This window comes from Pyrgilauda ruficollis, unplaced genomic scaffold, assembly GCF_017590135.1.
Source record: "Pyrgilauda ruficollis isolate IOZ18807 unplaced genomic scaffold, ASM1759013v1 scaffold7, whole genome shotgun sequence".
Classification (NCBI taxonomy): Eukaryota; Metazoa; Chordata; class Aves; order Passeriformes; family Passeridae; genus Pyrgilauda; species Pyrgilauda ruficollis.
Window position 1 is genome coordinate 4694385 of NW_024528821.1, and position 20319 is coordinate 4714703.

At 57.8% G+C, this 20319-nt stretch overlaps 1 protein-coding gene across 4 annotated transcripts in view; it reads right to left on the reverse strand.

Annotated features, from left to right (window-relative positions):
- Positions 1-9793: 9793 nt before the first annotated feature.
- STARD8 (StAR related lipid transfer domain containing 8) overlaps positions 9794-20319 on the reverse strand; it is a 41307-nt gene continuing 30781 nt past the window's right edge. For all 4 annotated transcript variants that reach the window (XM_041485128.1, XM_041485129.1, XM_041485126.1 and 1 more), the window contains 13 exons: positions 19376-19447; positions 17991-18072; positions 16883-16946; positions 15231-16597; positions 14416-14589; positions 13805-13964; positions 13353-13551; positions 13047-13257; positions 12775-12889; positions 12264-12479; positions 11835-12052; positions 11509-11685; positions 9794-11402 (listed from right to left, as the gene is read on the reverse strand). In XM_041485128.1, coding sequence (XP_041341062.1) covers positions 11285-11402; positions 11509-11685; positions 11835-12052; positions 12264-12479; positions 12775-12889; positions 13047-13257; positions 13353-13551; positions 13805-13964; positions 14416-14589; positions 15231-16597; positions 16883-16946; positions 17991-18072; positions 19376-19447 — 3173 coding nt within the window. In that variant the 3' untranslated portion in view covers positions 9794-11284. The remainder of the gene's footprint in view (positions 11403-11508; positions 11686-11834; positions 12053-12263; positions 12480-12774; positions 12890-13046; positions 13258-13352; positions 13552-13804; positions 13965-14415; positions 14590-15230; positions 16598-16882; positions 16947-17990; positions 18073-19375; positions 19448-20319) is intronic.

Consider the following 20319-nt stretch of genomic DNA (forward strand, 5'->3'; position numbering starts at 1 on the left):
CCTTTAGCCCTGTATCGGTTCGGATTCAGAGCCCACCGCTCCCAGGAGAGCTTGCGGACCCCACTGAGGACAGCGCAGCCCGCGGGGTTCCTTCCCCCTGCTCCAGGCTTCGCCCCCATCCAGGAGAGATTCGCAAAGCAGCGACAGCCCGGTCCCACGCTCCTCCCGCGGTCTCCGCCTGCCCCCGCGCGGCGGCTCCGGGCACGGACCCTCACCCACGGACAGACCCACAGACAGAGCCAGGGACGGACCCACGGACAGACTCACGGACAGACCCGCACCCACGGACAGACCCACGGACAGACCCACAGACAGACCTGCACCCACGGATGGACCCATGGACAGACCCAGAGACAGACCCGCACCCACACTCACAGAGGGACACGCATCCACCAGGGAACTGTGCCCGGACACACGGACAGACCCACAACAATTTGAGATAGAGGAGGGTCACCGGGAGGCAAGAACAATGGGAAGGACAGGTGAGAAAGCTCAAACACTGGGGGAGATTTACTGGAGAGAGGAGACTGAGACTATTCAGAGGATGGGGAAGCCCTGGCACGGGTAGCCCAGAGAAGCTGTGGCTGCCCCATCCCTGGAAGTGTCCAAGGGCAGGCTGGACAGGGCTTGGAGCCACCTGGGCTAGTGGAAGGTGTCCCTTAAGCTTCTCGTGGCAATGGGGATGGGATGGATCCAATCTGAGCTGGAACCTCCTGGATTCTCCAGAGGCAGCCCCATCTGGGTTGACCCTACAGGCAGCTCTCATGCCTCCCTGTTTCACACCCTCTGTGGGCACCAGAACCTCACTGCTACGTGCCCAGAAGGGACACAAGGCAGTGTGGGACAGGGTTCAATGCTGGGGTCACCAAGCCTTGTGCAAGGCTCCACTGGCAGAGTCAGTGAATGGAGATTAACCAGCCACAGGGAGTTGCTTCACCTCTTATCAGAGAGCTGCTCTCCCCTCCCCTGCAGTGACTCATGCTCTGCTGAGCCCTTCCCACCTCATCTGGGACGTGTTACAGCCCTGGACCATACTCCCTTTCCATACAGATGGAGATTCTTGTGGAATGTCTGCCTCTTCCTCCTCCTCTTCTTCTTCCTCCTCCTCCTCCTTTCCATTGTTTCTGCTTCTCAGGTGTCCCCTGCCCAGGTAACACAGCCTGTCCCCTAAGCAGGGCTTCCTTTGGCTTGTCCCACTCTGGAGCTGGCCCTGGAAGGGGATGCTCCCCAAAGGCTCCCCCTTTCCAGAAGCTGTTCATGCCCGTTTCTGCCTGCTTGGTTTGGCTGCCAATCCTCCCTCAGGCCAGTGTGACTCTGCCCCGTAAGGGGAAGGAGGCAGACAGCCAGATTCCAGGGAGTGAGCCCAGATCCATTGGCTCCTGGTGATGAGCTGGCAGCTGACATTTCTGAGGAGCTGAGCACGTGCCCCTCGGTTGGGTGAGGTTTAATTCAACCGTCTCAGAAGCACGCACGTCTTTCAGAGCCGGGAACGGTGGTGACTTGAGGAGGGAGCAGAGCTAAATCGGATGTCAAACACTGATTCCTTCACACATCTCCAGGGACTGACAGCTGGAGCCACTCTCACCATCTGTCTTCCCGCTGCAGCCCCCAGAGAAGACACACTCTGTTAGCTGTTCCTCCAGCTAACAATGGAGACAGAGAGAGAACAAATGCACTCATTTCCAGGCCTATGGATTTTCCATTCAGGGATTTCAGGAACACGCTGCATTGGGGAATGTGCTCTGTTCATCCCAGGGGCAGGACACAGCTCCTGTACTGTTACAGGGACACCAATGAACCATCCCATCCCCATCCCCTGCCCAGAGCACCCTTCGGGCAGGCGTGTCTGGGCTTTCTGATCCTCGGAGGAAAAACTGTCTGAAAGTTTGTATTTATTGTTCCTCGTGCTCTCGTCCTCACCCCAGCCAAGCTTGGGGAGACCAAAGGGGTTGGCCAGAATCTTGGGACACATGATAAAAGCATTTTGTCTCTAGATAGGACACATCTTCTTGGGAACGAGTCCAGGATTAATAAACCATCTTCCAGCAGCCAAGTGCATTGTGTTAACTCAGAAGTAATGAGGTCGTGGGGAATCACCAGGAGTCTGGGGTGTAGGGAGAGAAACCAGCTCAGAAAAACACTGGATTAGACCAAACCTGGATGCAAACCCTGCTTCTTTCTTCATGACTGAAACCACTTAACAGTTTGTGTTCCTGTCATTAGAGCTCCATTGCAAGCTCCCAGGAAAGCAGAAGGGGAAAGCCACAGGTACCACAGGAACCAGCCCAGCCCGGGGGGATGCAGGAGCTGGCAAGGGGGTGGGGGGCTCAGGAAGGTCTGGCCTTTGCCCCCCCAGCAAAGGCCCCCTCGGGGATGCCAGAGCTCTGCCCTGGCCCTGCAGGGACCTGTCCCCACCCTGCCCGTGGCTGGGGCTGTGGGTGGTGCTGCTGGGCTGGATGAACCGGGAGGGAGAGAGGGCTGCAGGCTCTGCCAGCCCAAGGCATCCCAGAGAGCAGGAGGAGGAGGCTGAGGGCACTCTCCTGCCCTCTGGAGTTGTCTCCCTCCAGAGCAGCTGTTGCCAAAGGGTTCTTGTTCCTCGGTGGCAGCACACCCACAAAACGTGAGCAAAGCATCTCTTTGCAGAAGTTTTCCAGGTTACAGGTGGCTGGGGCTTTGGGAAAATGACTCTAGGGTGGGGTGACATCCAAGAGTTCTCACATTGAAAGGTAGTTGCAGTGGGACAAACCCTTCTCCCCAGCTTTGCATATCATTAATTATGATTTACAGGCTAGTCCTGAGCCCCTCCCTGTGCCGTGACAGCCTCAGCACCCACCCATACTTGAATCACCTTTTTCCCCTGCAGTCTCTAGCTTAGACCACCCACAGGACTGCCAAGGCCTCCTCCCACCCCTGCCCTCGGTGTCTCAGGGAGCCACCTCCCTCTGAGAGTCACCCAAGGCTGTGGAAAGCAGCTGGGAGCAAATCCCTGCTCTGAACATTCCTGTGAATGGGGGGGCTCAGCCTCAAACCCCAACCATGGTCCAGCCGGGGCTGGTCTCTGCTCTGCAGTGTCTCTGCCACACTCTTCCCCAGCCCTTCTTCCCATGCTTGTGTTCTGGCAGGTTTTCCTCATTTTCCCATCCAGCCACTCCAGATGTCTCTTCCTCAGGCCCTGCAGAGGTACAAGAAGGTCTCTTTGCCCAGAGACCTTTGGTGCCTTATCTTCCTCCTGTCCTCCCTGTGGGTCCCTGACCCACATTCCCACTCCTACCCCAGTATTTAGCTGTGCCATCAGTCCACGAGTCCCTCAGGCACTGCCTGCAGCAGGAGCATCATTCCAGGGCTGGTGAAAACTCCCAGAGGCTGCGCAAGAAGGTCTCTTTGCCCAGGCACGGTGGTGCCTCATCTTCCTCCTGTCCTCCCTGTGGGTCCCTGACTCACATTCCCACTCCCACCCCAGTATTTAGCTGTGCCATCAGTCCACGAGTCCCTCAGGCACTGCCTGCAGCAGGAGCATCATTCCAGGGCTGGTGAAAACTCCCAGAGGCTGCTGGACAGAGGGTTCCCACCCTCACTCCTCAGGAACCCTCTGCCTTTGCTCTGGAAATGCTCTTGGGCAATCCCAACACCGTGGAGGTTAATCCAGGTCCTTGTTCATGAAAACCAAGCCAGAAGAAGGGATATTTCAGCTCTTCAAGCTGCAAGAGACAGCAAACCCATGCACCAAGGGTTCAGCCATGCCCCACTCAGAGCAGTGATACTTCATTCAGCACTGGTTTGCAGATCTTTGCATTCACAGCAATGTGGAAATGACTCTGGTTTCCAACAACGGCAAAACCAGGCTTGGGTGGGACAGGAGGGAGCTCATGCTCTCTGGCAGCACAGCTCCCTCAGCATTTCACACTAGAGCAGGGAACAATTCTGCAAACCACGAGCTGAAAAGTGATGTATCGCCCTCCTTCTCTTTCTCATCCATCAGCTCAAGTTTTCCTCATCCCCAGTTCCTGGAAGGCTCTCTTTGTGATCAACTTCCAGGAACGTGAGCCCCACCGTGCTGTGAGTTCCTGGGCAGCGCAGGCGGCCAAGGAGGACAATCCATGGGAACTGCTGAGCCTGGTGCTGCCCTCGGCCCTCGGTCTCCCTGGGTGTGGGGACACCGATGGGCTCTCCAGGGAGGGCAGGGCCTGAGCACACCCTGACCCCCGGGGGCTCCTCCCGCGTCAGCCCTGGCGGCTCACCCATCCCAGGGATTTCGTTCAATCCAGGTGCACTTTTTATTGGATTTTGTTAAATTAAACATGTGATCCCATTTTATCTGACCCGACTCTGAAGTCTCCCAGGCCCAAGCAAACGCTGCTGCCTCAGCTTTTCATTTCCATGTTTATTTACTGCCTTTCAGATCGCCTGGGCTGCACGGTGCAGCCTCTGATGAATAAATAACCGGTGCCCTTCCAGGCCAGATTGATTAGATGGATTTAATTAACGAGCCCAGCTCCCCTTGAGGACTATCCCAACTAAAATACTGGAACCAGCCAGTGTGTTAGAGCGCCAGGACCTATTGATTTACGGGAATATGAACAAGGGATCACTTAGTGACTTCATCGATGCCATAACAAGAGGCTGCGAGGGGTTGGGTCACAGCTGGTTCATGACAGGGAGATTGTTCCCTCCCACTGCTCGGCCAAGTAGTGCCTGCAAACATCCGTCCATCCATCCTCCCCAGCCTGGCTGGACCTGTGTGGCCGGGGGAACAGGGAACAGGAGCAGCCGGCTCGGTCTCAGTGGGAATGAGTGCACACGGGCGCTGGAAACCACAGGGAAAAAGGCAAAATCCTCAGGAAAGCACAGCGGGGGTTTCTCTCAAACCTGGAGCTTTGCCGGGAAGGGGAGGCAGGGCAGGAACACAGAACCCACGCTGGGCTGGGGTGGAGGGAGCTGCCAGGACCTGCCTGACCCCCGTGTGCCCAGGGCCATCCCTCTAAGGGGACAGCCGTGTGACAGACAGGGCGCTGAGCCCAGCTGTCCCCTCCCCAGCTCACCCCGCCCGCCCCCGCAGCACCCCGGAGAAGGTGCCGCATGGGTTTATTAATTAGTCCATTACATTATCGCAGAAGTAATTGACACCCACGTGTTCCTCCTGCAGGTCCCTCCCTGCCAGCCGTGGCACGGGCAGGAGCCGTGACACGGGAGCGGATAATGAGCTGCCGTGGGGAGCATCCAGTGACACCTGCCCTGTCGCTGTCCCCCCGCCGCCTGCCACGGGCGGCTGCCAGGCTCGTCGCGGTGACAATCGTCAGGTTTTAATTAGTCTCCAACACGACTCCTGTCACAAACACTCTGCTGGGGGTTGTTTGTTTTAATTTGATCAGGGACGGGCACAGAGAGGGGGAAGAAGGAAGGTAATTAAATTTGACTAAAAATCTTGGAATGCCACTAAAGCGGATGTCCTCATTTGCATAATCCGCTCCCCGCGGCGCCCTAAAGTGCCACCAGTTTGTTGTGACTCTCCCGAGGTGTCCCACGGCAGCCGGGAGCCCCAGCCAAGGGACAGGGGAACACAGGAGTGCCGTGTCCTGCTGGGGACACGACACCAGGGGCACGGGTGACAAGGCAAACACAGCCAGCTGTGCCTCCAGATCCCAGCCTCGGGAATGCTCCTGGAGCTGTGGGTTCAGGCTCCTGCACCAGGCCAGCCAAGCAGGAGGTGGTGTAGGGTCAGAGTGGGTGTCTCTCCTCATTTCGTAGCCTTCAACAACAGCTTTTGCCCTTTGGTGCTTCTCTTTCCCTACTTGTGTTTCCCGGTTTAACATGGAGAAAATGGTGCTCCCTGCTTGGCTGTCCATAGAGCAATTACCTGTAATTATTTCTGCTCATTGGCAAGCTGTTACTAATGATGTTTGCTAAAGGTTTGATTATTATTGCAAATGCTGCTTCGACATCTGGAGTTAGGGCTGGGATGCTGGGGAAGTTTCTGGGAAAAGCAGGTTTTCCAGGAAGGGGCTGTGCTTTATGGAGATATCTCAGTTGGAACCAGAGATTGTGATGCAGTTGGGGTGGGGTTTGTTTGGTTGGGGAGGTTTTTGTTATCTTGATAAAATAACGAATGTGATAAACTCACACCAGGTGACAAACAGGAGTTTGACGAGAGACAGTAAAAATCCTGCACAGTTTGGGAAGAAACACGAAATGCCACCAGCTCCTGGCAGGGCTGCAGAGGCAACAGCAGCACCTTTGGGGGAACACCCACAGTGGAACTGCCACAGGGAACAGGGGAACACTGCCACAGTGGAACAGAGGCACTGAGGGAACAGCGAGAGCAGGGCAGGGCAGCAGGAGCCACTCGCCTGCCAGCTGTCCCACAGCACAACTTCAGCAGCTGATGTGATGTGCTCCTGCCCTAGAAAGCCTCTCACAGCCCCCAGCAGGAACAGGATGTTGTAAGAATGATCGGCATTTGGGAGCAGGATCATGTCTGCTGTTACCATGGCCGTGCCCTGGGAGTGCCTCGATGCTGCCCCAGCTCCAGCTGCAGCAGCACTGAGGATGGACCAGCTGGGGGAGGATGGGATCCCCTCCTGACCTCTGCAACCACAGCGAGGGGTCTGCAGGGTGTCATTATTCCAGGTAAAAACCATGGGACTGGCACAGTGACTGTCACTAAAAGGAGAGCTGCAGCATCCTCTGAGCACCTTGCCCAAATATCCTTCCATCCTGTTTTGTAGCTGTGCCACCAAACCTTTCTAAGAAAGACTTGGTTTCCTGCTGCCTTCAGCACCTGGGTCTTCCCCGTGCCACGAGGACTGTCTGACTTCACTTACCTACAGGATCTGGTCAGATTTGTCAATCTGTTTCCAGCATGACTCTGCTTTGTGTTCCTTTTTAACTTTCAAAGTCCCAGTTAAAGCAATGTTTTCTCCCATTTGCCCACTTCCATCTCTTTTCTGCCTGAAGGATCTTCTCCTGCACCTGAGGACAGAGAGGGAATGCAGAGCCCAGTGAGGTGCCTTGGGCTGGGAGCTGCAGACAGAAAATGTGTTCTGAAGTGGGCTGATCCCTCAGGATTCCTGCTGGGACCACTCACCTTCCCCCAGGACACATGGCAGGCCCTTCTCCAGGCTGGGTGTGTGATCCCAACAGGAGCAGTGTCTGTCAGGGTGCCAGTGCAGTGCTGGCAGGGCCAGGAGTACTGCACAGGTTCACTGCCCTTTCTTTTATGTAAAGATGAATGGTTTTGTCCCAAATCTCTGTCAGTGGAGTCAGGAAGGGAGGATGCCTGAATTCCCATCTTGTCCATGACCAGACAATGTCCATTCTGCAGGAATGCTGAAATCAGAGTGCCTGTTTGTGTGACTGCCAGGCCAGGCATGTGGTGTGGTCTTCATCCAGAGACGGGGAAAAGCTCCAGGGAAGCCAGGCCTGAGTGAGAACTGAGGGCTCATCCCAGCAGCAAACAAAGCAAAAGGAAAAGCTGGCTTGGTTTGTTGAAACACAAAGTTATCCCAGTGGGAAGGGGCCTGTGCAGCCGTGCTGGAGCAGGGGCTGCCTGGGACACGAGAGCAGAGCTCTGCCATGGAGGTCACACCTTTGAAATCCCAGGATATAAATCTATGCCGAGGTTGCACAAGCCTTCCCCGAGCCCCTCAGGGTCTGCATTGTAACATTTGCTGGGCTGCACAACCCAGAGGCTGAACCCGTGTGGGGAGGTGTCCAACAGCCCTACATCATCCCAGGCTTGGGAGGAGATGCAATCCCAGGAGCTGGACAAGGACTGCTGCCAAGGGGTGGGAAATCCTTGGACTACTAACAAAGCTCATGTTGAGAAATACAACCAGAGTGTAAAGATGCTGTGACAGCAGGGGGTGGGTGACTGGACTGGGCATCACTTTTTTCTCCTGCATTTTGTTTCTCTCTCTTCATTAGCACTATAATTTTTTTTATTAATTGCTAAGCTGTTCTTATCTCAACCCACAGTTTCCCTTTTCTTTCCCATTTCCATCCCCACATGGGGGGTGGTGGGAGTGAGTGGCTGTGGTGCTGAGCTACTGCCTGGGGTTAAAAAGCCTGATCTGAGTGCAGAAGGGAAACCAGTTCACTCCTATTCCCTGAGAAAGTTATTCCAGCCCACTGGAAGCCCCCCAGCATGAAAATACTGCTTAAATCCCCTGGGACAAGAGGGTGTCTCCTGGCTGGGACTGATTCAGGGCAGGGGGAACATTCTGCCCATAAAGACAGAGAAGTTACAGAGCCACTGGGGTCCTGTCCTGGCACAGGTATGGTACAGAGTGAGGTGAATTTGAGAAGGGAGGTGGAAGTGGGTGGGGATGGGGCAGGTAGACTCCACCATCTGTGCACTGAGAGCTGTGCTTGAGCAATGCCTTTAAAGATCCTTCTGCCAGGGCTGAGGAAACAGCCCAAGGATCCCCGTGATGGGCAAATGTTCAGGCTGGACAAGCATCACTGCTGTGCTGGGGATGGCCCACACAGCCAGCTGGGATGGCTGCAGCTTCTCTTTGGAAGGAGAGAATCATCATTAATTTTCCCCAGATGCACATTTTCAAGTACCTGTAATGAAAGACAACTGTGCATGTTCTTCCCTGTAATTGGGCTGTTTGCACTCTAAATACAGTACAGCTTCTACCTGACTGGCTAATAAGGAATGATTTCCTCTCCTTTTATCTCTAATTAAGCCAAACTGAGCCTGGCATTGCTGCTCTGCAATCATTTCCCAATGCAGGGGTTTGTTGAGTTGTAGGGATTGGCTTTTATAAGGTTTGAAAAGATTAATCTGTAATAATGTGCAGGGAGAAAACATAAATCTCTGTTAATGAAACTTGGAGGATTTCAGTAAGAAATTGATTTTACATGTTAGTGTCTGCAAAGCAGGGGCTGGAGGAAAATACTCTTGGACTGATCAGCTGACAGTGAGGGAGAGGGGTTTGGGAGCTGGGATGAGCCCAAAAGCCCTGGCATGACACCAGCCAGCTTTGCAGAGACTTTGGGGTGTTATTTAGTGTTTGCACCAGCACAGCATCGTGCAGGGAGTGGGGAACCTCTTCATTCAGTGTGCTGGGGACTTGGACTGGGGATGGGGACGATGTGAGGCAGGACAGGGACCCGGTGGGAGTGGGGGGCCCTGAGAGCTCACACCCCTCCAGCAGTGGATGCCTGGGTGGGTCTGTGGAGTGCTGCCATCCTGCTGGGACCCTGGAGGAAGAGATGCCAGCTTGGCCTCCATCCCAGGACGGGGAGGGTACCCTCTCCATCCCAGTGCTGGAGCCCTGGCCATGGGTGGGTTTGGGATGAGCCAGGGCTGCCCCAATATCTCTGCCCATTAGTGCTAAAAGCCAGAGCAGTCCTGCTGCTGCCCACCTCAAACTTTAGCCAAGCTCAGAGAGGGATTTCTTCCTCTCCAGGCTTTAATCTTGCAGCCTTCATCACCATCATCTTCATCTACTCCAGCATGTTCCACCCCATTCCCATCACTACTCCCCAAACAGCAGCCGGAGGTGTCTGCTCCAGGGAATTCAACAGCACAGTGTGGTTCTTCTTCATCAGCATCACTGATGCTGGATGCTCATCTTCCTCCTCAAGGTGCTCTCCCTGCTGCAGGTGGCAATGCCAGGAGAGCCTCAAACCCTGGCAAGGCCCTGGAGCACAGCTGGATGTGGAAAATGCTGGGTTTGAGCCTCTTCACCCACACAGGGGCTGCCCCAAGGCCACAGATTGCTCAGCACTGAGCTGCTCCAGTGCTGGAGGAGCCCTGAGCATGGAGGTTTCCTCATCAGCCAGCAGATCTTGTTAGTACTTTATTAATTGCATGGATGGGAAGAGCAGCCCCAATCCAAGTCAAACAACTGCTGCACTTTCATATGATACAAAACAAAAGTCCCTTAAATACAAAATACCCAGCTCTAAATGAGCATCACCTGGTGCTGAGCTCTGCCACCAGAGTTATATATTAATATTCCACCTGTACAAGTATTTATAGATAGAAAAAAAAGAAATGCTTTAAAAAAATATCAGGAGAAAATTCACTCCCCCACATGTTAGTTATATTTTTATATATGTATATAAAATACATATATATAAAAACACAGACTAGAAGCTGACTTGTGCTTTTCTTTTTACCAAAAGACAGACAGTTATGGCCAAACTGACACTGGGGGTCCCCAGCTCATGGTTCATGTTGCCTTCCAGTTGGAACGACGTCTGGGAATTTGGGTCCCTGCCTGAATGGAGAAACCAGGTCATCTCCTGGGTGCTGACAGCTCCAGAGAACAGTTCCTTCATGAAGGGAAGGAAGGGGTAGAAAGGGGAACGGATGTCTCTGCAGGGAGTGGGTGGGCAGGGCCATGTGTAGCTGCCCGAAGAGGGGAGAATCCCAAACAACTGCCCCTCCTGCCATCCCTCCTCCCTCTCTGGGTACAGCCCTCAGCACTGAGGGCAGCACAAAGCGGGAGCTGGTCTGGGCAGTCTCTCCCCACCTCGATGCCTCTTTCCAGGCATTGCCTCTTCCCACCCAGGTGCAGCTGCTCCAGGGCTCCAGCAGTGTCCTGCCCCATGCAAAAAACAGGTCGGCTGGTTGAGGATGGCCTTGGCTTGGAACATGGTCCATTCACCCCTCCTCTCAGTGACACCCAGTGCAGAGAGAGGGCTTTTAGCCAAGGAAGAGCAAGGCATGGGAGTACAGGGCTGCTTCTTCCATGAATTCAGCACCAATGCTGCGACAGGTTCCATCTGCCCCACGACAGGGGCTGGCACCTATCTATCTATAGGCAGCCCCCTCCGCCCAGAACAGCAGCCTCTTCCACTACCACACAGTGACTCCCTGGCTGTCCCCACCGGGTGACACCACACACACAATCCCCCCCTCGCTGTCCACCCTCCACTTCCCAACCCCGCACTGCGACCTGCGGACACGGCCCCATTTTCCCCGCTCGCTCCTCCCGCCTCACTCCACGCTCCTTCACCCTGCTGCTGCTCCTGGCCTGTGTGGGGGCCACACTTCCTGCCACAGGCTGCATTCAGGGGTGACCCCATGGCCACTCTGCTCCCACACCTCTCCTGCGGGACACCACGGCTTCCCCTCTGCAGCCACCCTGCCCCGCAGCACCCGGGCCGTGGCACGGGACTGCCCAGCCCGGGGTGAAAGGACATTTATAAATATGTGCCTCTGTCTCCCCCCTCCACGGGCACTGCACCACACCGTGCCTCCTGCTGAGAGCCCCAGTCCGGATCCAATAGCAAGTCCACGTCTGAAAGGACAGAGCATCTTCCTGGTGCCTCAAATCTTTGTCTCGGGGCCGGTGGGACTCAGGGCTGGGAAAGAGTCTCGGATCCTCGCCAGCTCCATGGCACAGAGGTGGCCAAAGACCCTGTTATACCACTCGGGAGACCGACCCCTGGAGAAGGGAAGAGGCAGGAGGGGTGAGTGGGCAGGAAAGACCCTGGCAGTATCATGGAGCAGCACATCCTGCTGCTCCATCCCTCCCCGGAGGGTCCCCTTACCTGAGGTCAGCCCTGCAGATGTGGGTCACCCGGGAGCGGCCCATGGCGCCGGGCTCGATGAGGTACTGGGACGTCAGCACGATGGCCTTGACACCTCCCTCCACGGGCACCTTGTCGTGCTCCACCGAGAGGGAGCTGAGCAGGCAGGCTCCCCGCGGCAGGTCCGTGCGCCAGCGCCTGCGACAGAGCAGCGGTCACTGCGTGCCCGCCGCGGCACCGCACCGTGGGAGCCCCACACAGCCCGGGAACGGGGCAGGAGACGGGGCTGGAGCACAGGGATGTGCCCAACTGAGCCCAAACCCCCCGCGGGTCCCGGCCGCCCTCACCGGAGCACCATGCAGTCCCTGCGCGGGTGCGGGGCCATGCTGTCCGTCACGTAGTGGTACACCTCCATGTCCTTGTCCAGCGCCTCCACCACCCGGCTCTGCAGCAGGTCCTCGTCCCACAGGTGACGCTCCCGCAGCACCCGGTGCAGCACGGTGGCAGGAGGGGCCTCGACATCCGTGGAGACCTTCCACAGGCGCAGAGGGTGCCCGTCCCCAACCTGAGGGGACGAGGTGAGGGTCACACAGACTGTCCCACAGGACCCCCGGTGCTAACCACCCCTGAGCAGCTTCACTGATGGCTCCCACTGCCACAGAGCAGCACAGTCCCATCTGCTGGCTACTGAGGCATGGGGTGGGACCTGCTCTGGCTGCTGGAGAGGTCACCTCACACACATTTCCCTTCAAGCCCCTCCACACAGTGGCATTTACCTTTTTGCAGGACAGCTCCGTGTTCAGGGGCCCCGGCGTGCTCAGCCATCCCTTGAATTTCTCTGACGACTCTTTGAGCAGGTTCTGGACACTCTGCTCAAAGTAGGAGTGTAAATCCTTGCTCTCCCCCTGGCACACTAGGTCAGCCAGGGGGTGGGGATAAGCATCTGCAGCCATATAGGAGCTGCTCAGCTGCAGCAAGATGTCATGGGAGACCTGCAAGCCAAAAGCACACAGATGTTCAGTGAGGCAGAGAGATCCTGTGGGGACTTTGTGAGTGGTCCTGGACAGACAGAGAACATAACTCATTCCCTTGGGAGTGGGGAGGATGGACATACAGACTGCACCACCTCCTGCCCAGGACATAGCTGGGCTAGGCTCCAGGGCGAATGGCTGGTGGCTGCTGTCCCACTGAGAGAAGGATGTCCTCAGCTTGCCCCAGGACCAGCACCTACCAGCAAGGAAACACCTCCCATGGGCAGCTCTGGGCTGGGACACCATTGCCACCTACCTGGAAGAGCTTCTTGCAGTCGCTGATCATGTGGGAGAGCCCCTGAGTGGCGGCCATGTTCTCATTGAGGTCCTTCTGGTCCGGCTTCCCCATGGTGCCCTTCTTGTGTATGGCCCTGTGGGGGATCAGGTAGTGCTGGCACCTCTAGACCCCCTCATTTGTGTCACAGAGCAGAGCCAACAGCCCCCCCATGTCTCACCATCCCCTGCTGGCCCCCTCCCACAGCAGGCAGGGAAGGGGCACTGGGGAGCTGGGGCTCAGCCAGCCCTTACCTGGGCGATGTGCTTTCCTTCTTGGACACGTTGAGGTGGAAGATGGAGGGGGCCAGGCACACAGCCAGGTTCCCAGCCGTCATCTGGTTCTCCTCAGCCGAGGCGATGTCGCTCAGGAAGTAGAGCAGGGTCTGCAGCACCTCCCTGTTCTCATCTGGCATGAGGATGATGGCAGCCTGCACCGCCTGCAGCCGCTGCTCCTTGGACACAACTGCGGGCACGGGGCAGCGTCAGCAGGGCGTCCCCACGGCCACCACCCATCCCCTCCTCCCCAAGACCCCGTGCTGCCCCCAGCCCGGCCCTTACACTGGTAGATCTGCAGGAAGGTGTCGGTCAGCTTGCTGGTGAAGATGGGCTCGGGCAGGTCGCGGAAATATTGCTTCAGCAGGTCGGCCACGTCGTACGCTGACTGCCCCGAGTAGTCGACGTTGTCGGGGCTGGTCTCATTCATGTGCCGGAGCGCCTGGATCCGGGACTTCACCCCGGACTTGCGGAAAATGCCAACCTGCCCGAGCAGAGCAGGGGTGAGTGGGCACCGGCCTGGGTGGGACAGGCAAAAACACTCCCTCCCCAAAGGGATCATCCCTGAACCCAGAGGAGACACTGAGCGAAGGACGGCCATGGGGATGCTGCTGCGTTCCCACGGACAATCCCACCCTCCCGCTTCAGCACATGCCACGAGAGGTGAACAAGGGACCCCTAAAGCTTTTTTTTCCCCCCCAAATCCCAGTGCTGCTCCCCAGAAGCCGCAGCCTCACCTGGTCCAGGCACTGGCTGCGCAAGTAGCGCATGGCCTGCTGGATGCTCTGGGGCAGGGGCTGCCCTGTCCGCTGCACGTTGACGATGGGTGGCACCCCAAAAACCATCTTGTCCCTGTAGTCAGGGACTTTACTCCGCTTCATGAATTTGGGGACAGTCCTGCAGAGTGGGACAGAGAGACATCAGTGCAATGATCGGTGCCCTCAGCACCCCTCCTCACAGAGAGAGCAGGACCCTGGGAACACACACACACACACACATTTCTGCAGTATTTGGAATACAAGCAAGGGAGCTTCCCAGCAGGAATGGCAGCACCTTTTATTAAGCTAAAATAATTTTGATATTTGGCTATGAAAAGAAACCACTGTCCCACTCGCTTATGTTGCTGCAGCACTTTTAATGCCCCATGAACACCTGCAGCCCCCACAATGGCAGATGATGCCAAGAGCCCCCCTGGAAGCCAGGATGATACCAGGAGCTCTGGCTCACACTTGCCAGAGCAGACAGCCCTTGGTTTATCTTTTCCACACCCTGAAGCTGCCCCAGGCTGGGGACACAGCACGAGCTGCAGCCTGTAGGCCCCATCCCAGTCCCCCTCGTCCCAGCTCACCACGTCCAGGCCTGCTTGTGGGGCACAGAGTACTTCTCCATGATGGCCGTGAGCCGGAGCAGGGAGCACTTCTGGAGCAGGTTGAGCTGGGCCGATGACTGGCGGTTGATCTCCAGCGAGGCCGAGTTCAGGCTGGGCCGGTGCGAGTTCTGGAAGCTGTGCCAACGCAGCTTTCTGGGGACACACGGGACATTCCCAGATAAGGAAACCCCCACTGCTCTCCACTCCTTCATGGATACTGCCACATCACCCTCTGGCACCAGCCAAACTGGGTGAGGAAAGCCAGAGAGCTCGGCACCAGCTGTAGCTCTCCTGGGGAGAACCCCAGGGAATACTGGCACAGGGGAGGCACGTACCCGCTGCGTTTACACTGGTTATTAATTAATGAAAAACCTTTTAATCGCGGGCCTGTGCAGGCAGACAGGGCCGGCAGCTGTGGAAGTGCTGGCAGCGGTGGCAGCGGTGGCAGCGGTGTCCTGCGGCCACCAGAGCGCACCAGCGCCCCGCGCTGCGCTCCCCTGCCCGCACGGCGCGGCTCCGGCTGCTCCCGTCCCTCCGCCCGCTTCTGCCTTCCGGGAAGAGGCGATCATCCAGCCCCCGAGGCCGGGATCGAGCGCTGCTCCCCAGACCCACGGGCCGTGCACCCCTCCCTGCTGCAGCAGCCCCGACCCTGGGAGTGCTCACGGCCAAGCTGGACGGGGTTTGGAGCAATACGGTCTAGTGGAAAGTGTCCCTGCCCTTAGGGACGGGGGAGGTGGAACGAGATGATCTCTATGGTCCCCTCCCACCCAAACCACCTCGGGATTCTGTGATACCTGCAGGGTCTTGTGAGGGATGCTCCTACCCCCGAATCCCGGCGCTCCCGTGTCTCGATCTCTTCAGCCTCGTTGAGGGAGTTCCCAGTGCTATCAAAGTCACTGGCAGAGGTGCCAACATCCGACATGGACTGTTCTTCGAAATGCAGGTTGGAGGGTTCCCCTCCCGAGTCCGACTCCTCCTCATCCTCCTCTTCCTCGCCCACTTCCTCTCCATCCAGGCCAGGGGAGACGGCTTTACACCAGAGCTCCACCTTCTGCTGCAGCACCCACACGTGCTGCAGGATGTCGTCGAGGTTCTCGTAGGTGACCTCCCCGTCCTTGCAGAAATCCTCGCTGCTGCCGAAGTCCGGCACGTTGTCGTAGACGCTGACGCGGCTGCCCAGGGAGCTGCAGGAGCCCCGGCGCCGGCGGGCGAAGCCCCTCGGGGAGGACGAGCCCTCCACGCTGCTGCTGCTGCCGCCCCCGCCCAGCCCCACGGCCGCGCTCCCTGCCTTCCAGTGGGTCAGGGAGCTGCCGGCCAGGGGACACAAGCTCTCGATGGACAGGGATTTGGGGAAGGTGCCGGGTTTGTGGTCACAGGGGATATAGACCAGGCAATCGCCATGGCGAGCCCGGCGCTGGCACTCGGCAGCAGCCCAGGCACCGCTGGTGGCAGTGGCTGTGTCTGTGTCATAATCCTCCAGGTAAACTCCACCGCGTTTGGGGTCAGAGCTGCCCTTGGTGCCCCCGGGGCTGAGCAGGCGGTTAGTCCTGTATGATACCGAGAAGAAGTGTTTTTTGCTGTGGAAAGGGGCAGGTGTCCCTCTTTTAGAGGAGTTGGTCCTGATGGCTGCAAGGTCCCCATCACTCTTCAGAGAGCCCCATCCTGGTGGGAGAGTGGCGCTGCTGCGCGGAGCCACCCTCCTCTCTGGGCTGGGTTTCTCCTTGTCCTTCTTCCGCAGGGACTCGATCCGCTTCAGGAAGCTTCGAGACCGTCGCTTCTTCAGCTTCTCCTTAGAGCCCTCTCCCTGGCCCGAGGGCTGCTCCGGGGCAGAGCCCTCGCTCTGGCTGCAGCTGGAGGCGGTGGCAGCGGCACGGAGGGGGGACGGGGGCTCGGATGGCACGGCCACAGTGCCCAGCGTGCTGCCCGTGCCACCCACGCTGCCCACACTGCCCGTGCTGTGCAGGGACGCGGCCTCGGGGTTGGTGCTGAGGTCTGTGAGGACACTCTCACGGCTGGACACCGGGTGCATGGTGCAGCTCAGGGCCTCCGAGCCCTGGGACAGGACATCGGCGGACCCCACCCGTGACCACCTTTTGCTGTCCCTCTGGTAGGTCCACCGGGTGCTGATGGCACAGTGCTCTTCCTCCTCAGAGTCTTCATTCTGCAGGTGGTTGAGAACAGGGGATGATCAACTGGTTGGAGCTGAGGAGGGTCAGCACATCCCCCCACCTCAGAGGGGCACGGCCACCAGCATGGCCCCAGGTGGGGAAGAGAGCAGCATGGTCACCCCTTAAACCAGCTCAGGACCCCTTTGGCAGTGGAGGCTTCCAGGAGCCACTCTGTGCCCAGGGCAGTCCCAGAGCTCATCAGGACACTGCCCCACCGCTAAGAACATGATGCCCTGCACCCCTCAGCCCCACACCTGCCTTGAGCATCCAGGACTTACCTGTTTACGCTGAAAGTGAACATCCAGCTTCATGGAGGCACAGGTGTTCAGGGTCATCAGCCTCCTGCGAGAAACAGAGTGGCTTTACCCTGGTCCCAGTCCCTGCCCCAGTCCTGCTGCAGTCACAGGAATGGCTTTGGCTTCTTTTGATTTTCCTGTCTTAGAGCCTTGGCTGTGCCTGTCACCTGTCACCTGCTGCTTTGAGGCCACAGTCAGAGGGGCACCTGACTAACAAGGGGACAATGCCAGCAGATGGTAGCCCAAGCCAGGCAATGCCCAAGCCAAGCTGCTGGGGCCACTAGTGGGCAAGTGGGCAGAGGTGGTCTGCTCCAGGCTACTAAAGCAAAATCACCTCAGAAGCTCCTGTGCCCCAGACAGGGAATGACTAAAGGACCTGAAAGCTCAGAGAGGGAGGGACAGGCAGAGACCTCCCATCACCTCCTGCCTCATTGCACCCAGGAAATGGCACGGGAATTCCCTCCTGCCCAGCACAGCAGCCTCTCTGCTGGGAAACAAAAAGGAAACAGACCCTGTTCCCGCCTCTGTTCTGTGTGGGAGGGACGGTGTGGAGCCAGCACAGGGACATGGGTGTGACGATGTGTCCCGAGAGGCAAGGCAAGGCTGAGTCACTCACAGCACCGAGTGACACATGGCCCATCCAGACTGACCATCGGTCAGTGTCCTGCTTTGGGTGCCAGCTCTGGCTTGCTCTGAGTCCCCCACACGCTGCTCCTGCACACCAGCCCTGGGCAGCTCCCAAGCCTGCAGCTGCAGCAGTGGCCGTGCCCAGGTGGAAACGTGTGGCCAGGCTGCGTTGCCTGGTACTGGGACGACCAGCATCACATGGAGCATAAAAAACCTCCTGTTTCCCTGGAGCCACCCAACACCAGCAATGTTCCCTGATCTGAACAACTGAGTTCTCACTGCAGAGGGAGTGACAGTGCTGGAGTGGGCTCTGAGCCCAGCCAAGGTCCAGGCAGGCACCCTGGTAAGCCCACCACCACATCAGGCACCCCCTGAGCCCACCACCCCATCAGCCTGGGGCACTGTCCTCATCTGTGCCACATCCCTGTGCTGATTCCATGTGAGGGGGGCAAGGGAGTGTTACCTGCACAGGGATTTGAGGGAATCCTGGTCCAGGAAGCTGTGGTCCTTCTTCACAGCACTGATGTCAAGAGGGAATGACGACTCTGGGGAAGGAAGTGACATCAGTGGCAGATCCCGAGCCAGCTGCTCCATCAGGGACAAGGGCAGCAGTGGGCATGGGAGGAGGAGGAGATGCCAAAGTGGCTGGAGATGACCTGGAGGTGGTGCATGCCCAGGGTGCCTGGGCACGGCTCTGCCCAGGTACATTAGGTGAGAGTGATAAGGTGCCCAAGGGCCTCCATTCAGTTCCCTGCTCATCCCTGTGCACAGACAGCTCTGCTGGGATCGTCATGTGGGACCTGGACCTTCAGCCCCAAGGGTCTCAATCCATCTGTCCATGAAGCCATGGAGTGTGACCACCACGGGAAGGGAAACAGAGGGCAACACTTGGAAGATGTGGGAAGTTCTGTGGACAGAGGCTGGAGAAGGGCTGGTTGATTCACAGACTGCAGCACCAGCCCCGCTCCTGGCTGCCCAGCTGGGGCCAGCACCTGGGGCTGGGTATCCCAGCAGGAATCTGGCCTGTCCTTGCACGTGGGGCCTGCCCCCCAAAATAGGCACTGGCAGCAAACAGGCTGCTCATAAAGCCATCACCGGGGATGGTGCTGCAGGGGCGGGGGAAGTGCCCGGCTGAACAATGGCCACGGCTGCGGCCGCCCCAGCCCCGCTTCCCGCTATTGTCTGGCCGGACGGGGCCGGCTGCAGCCGCCGCTCCTCACCAGCCAGGGACTGGGGACCAGGATCCCCCCAAGCCTTCCAAGTACACACAGCTGAGCCTGAGGCAAGAGCCACCGCCACAGCCACCCTCCCACCGCCCTGGCACAGGAGCTGGGAAGAGGAACACTGGCTGGGCAATGCCCGTGCCCTGTGCTGGCACTGGAACATGGTCTGCTCCAGGCTGAGTGCTCAGGAAGGACAGGCTGGAGCAGGGCAGGGGTTGTGGGAGTGGGGAGGGACAGAAGGAGGAATAACATGGTTGCTCTCCACATTACCTACACTGGCTGCCCCTGTGCTCCCACCCACGGCAAACACTCCCTGAACCACTTCAGAGCTGATGGCTCTCCAAAGCCTGGCTGCCCTTGGCCAAAGCAGCCGCCCCAGGATTCCTCAGAGCCCTGCCTGAAGGGGAAAAGTTCAGGAATGCAGGGAAGTTAACTGGCTGGTTCTCCAGGCCGTGGCCAAGGGCTCAAAGTGTAACAAACAATCATATAATCAGTGAGCAATCCCCTCTGTCCCCTCCTCTCCCTGGAGCTGTGGGCGCTGTCCCTGCAGCCCCCCTTGGAATCTGGATGAGATAGAGGCTCTGTGCAGGCAGAGAGCAGGGTCAGGGCAGGAGGCAGCTCTCACCTTCGTACAGCTGGGCATACTGGGGGAACCCCGCTGCCCGGAGCCAGTCACACGCTTTCTTGGCTTCAATTTCTGTAAGAAAGCAAAAAACCAGCCTGAGCATCCTGCCAGCAGCAGCAACGCCCTGAGAACACAGCCCACACCCCCAGAGCCCTGACAGCAAGCCCATGTTCCATGTGCACAGAGCAGAGGAGATGTGTGGCTGCAGAGCCAGGGGTCCCACCAGCAGCAGGGTCCTGGGCAGACATAGCTCAGCACTGGGCAAAGAGCAGGAGGTGACAGTGATGCCACCTGAATGACAGGGCCACAAGATGCAGTTTTAACCTTCTGATGAAACGTCTTGTTTCTGAACCCTCCAAACCAAACACAGTTCTTGGCCAGGCAGGAGAGGAAGATCTTTCTTTGTAATCATCAGTTCAGAGCTCGTCAAAGCTCAGTGCTGATCACTTCTGCAAACATCCCCGAGCAAAGGCTGCCAAAGGAGCCCTTCCTCCCCACCTCCTTCCCACCACCCAGCCCTCCCCACCTCTTCTTTCAAGCTGGTGTTCATCCCAATCAGCAGCAAATCTCTGGTGGGGTTCTTCACCCTCACCCAGCTGGTTCCCACCCCTCACACAGGGATCAGCCATCGCCCAGATGAGCCCATTCAGCAGCCAGCAGTATTTCCTGGGAAATTCCTCCCGTTTAGAGAAACTGAGGGAAAACAACCCAGAGCTCCCGCAGCCACAGGAAGTCATTGCCAAGGGTCAGCACCCATTGGCCCAATGACATTTCTGCTACTGAGGGTGACAACATCTGACCTCAAGGGTAGAAAATGCCTTGGCAGCCTCAGGGTCTGATCTGTCCCTCCTGGAGGCAGCACCCAGCACAGAGTGGGCTGATGCCAGACCCACCCAGCACTGGAAAACCCTGATTCCATCCCCATCCGCCCACTGCCTCAGCCG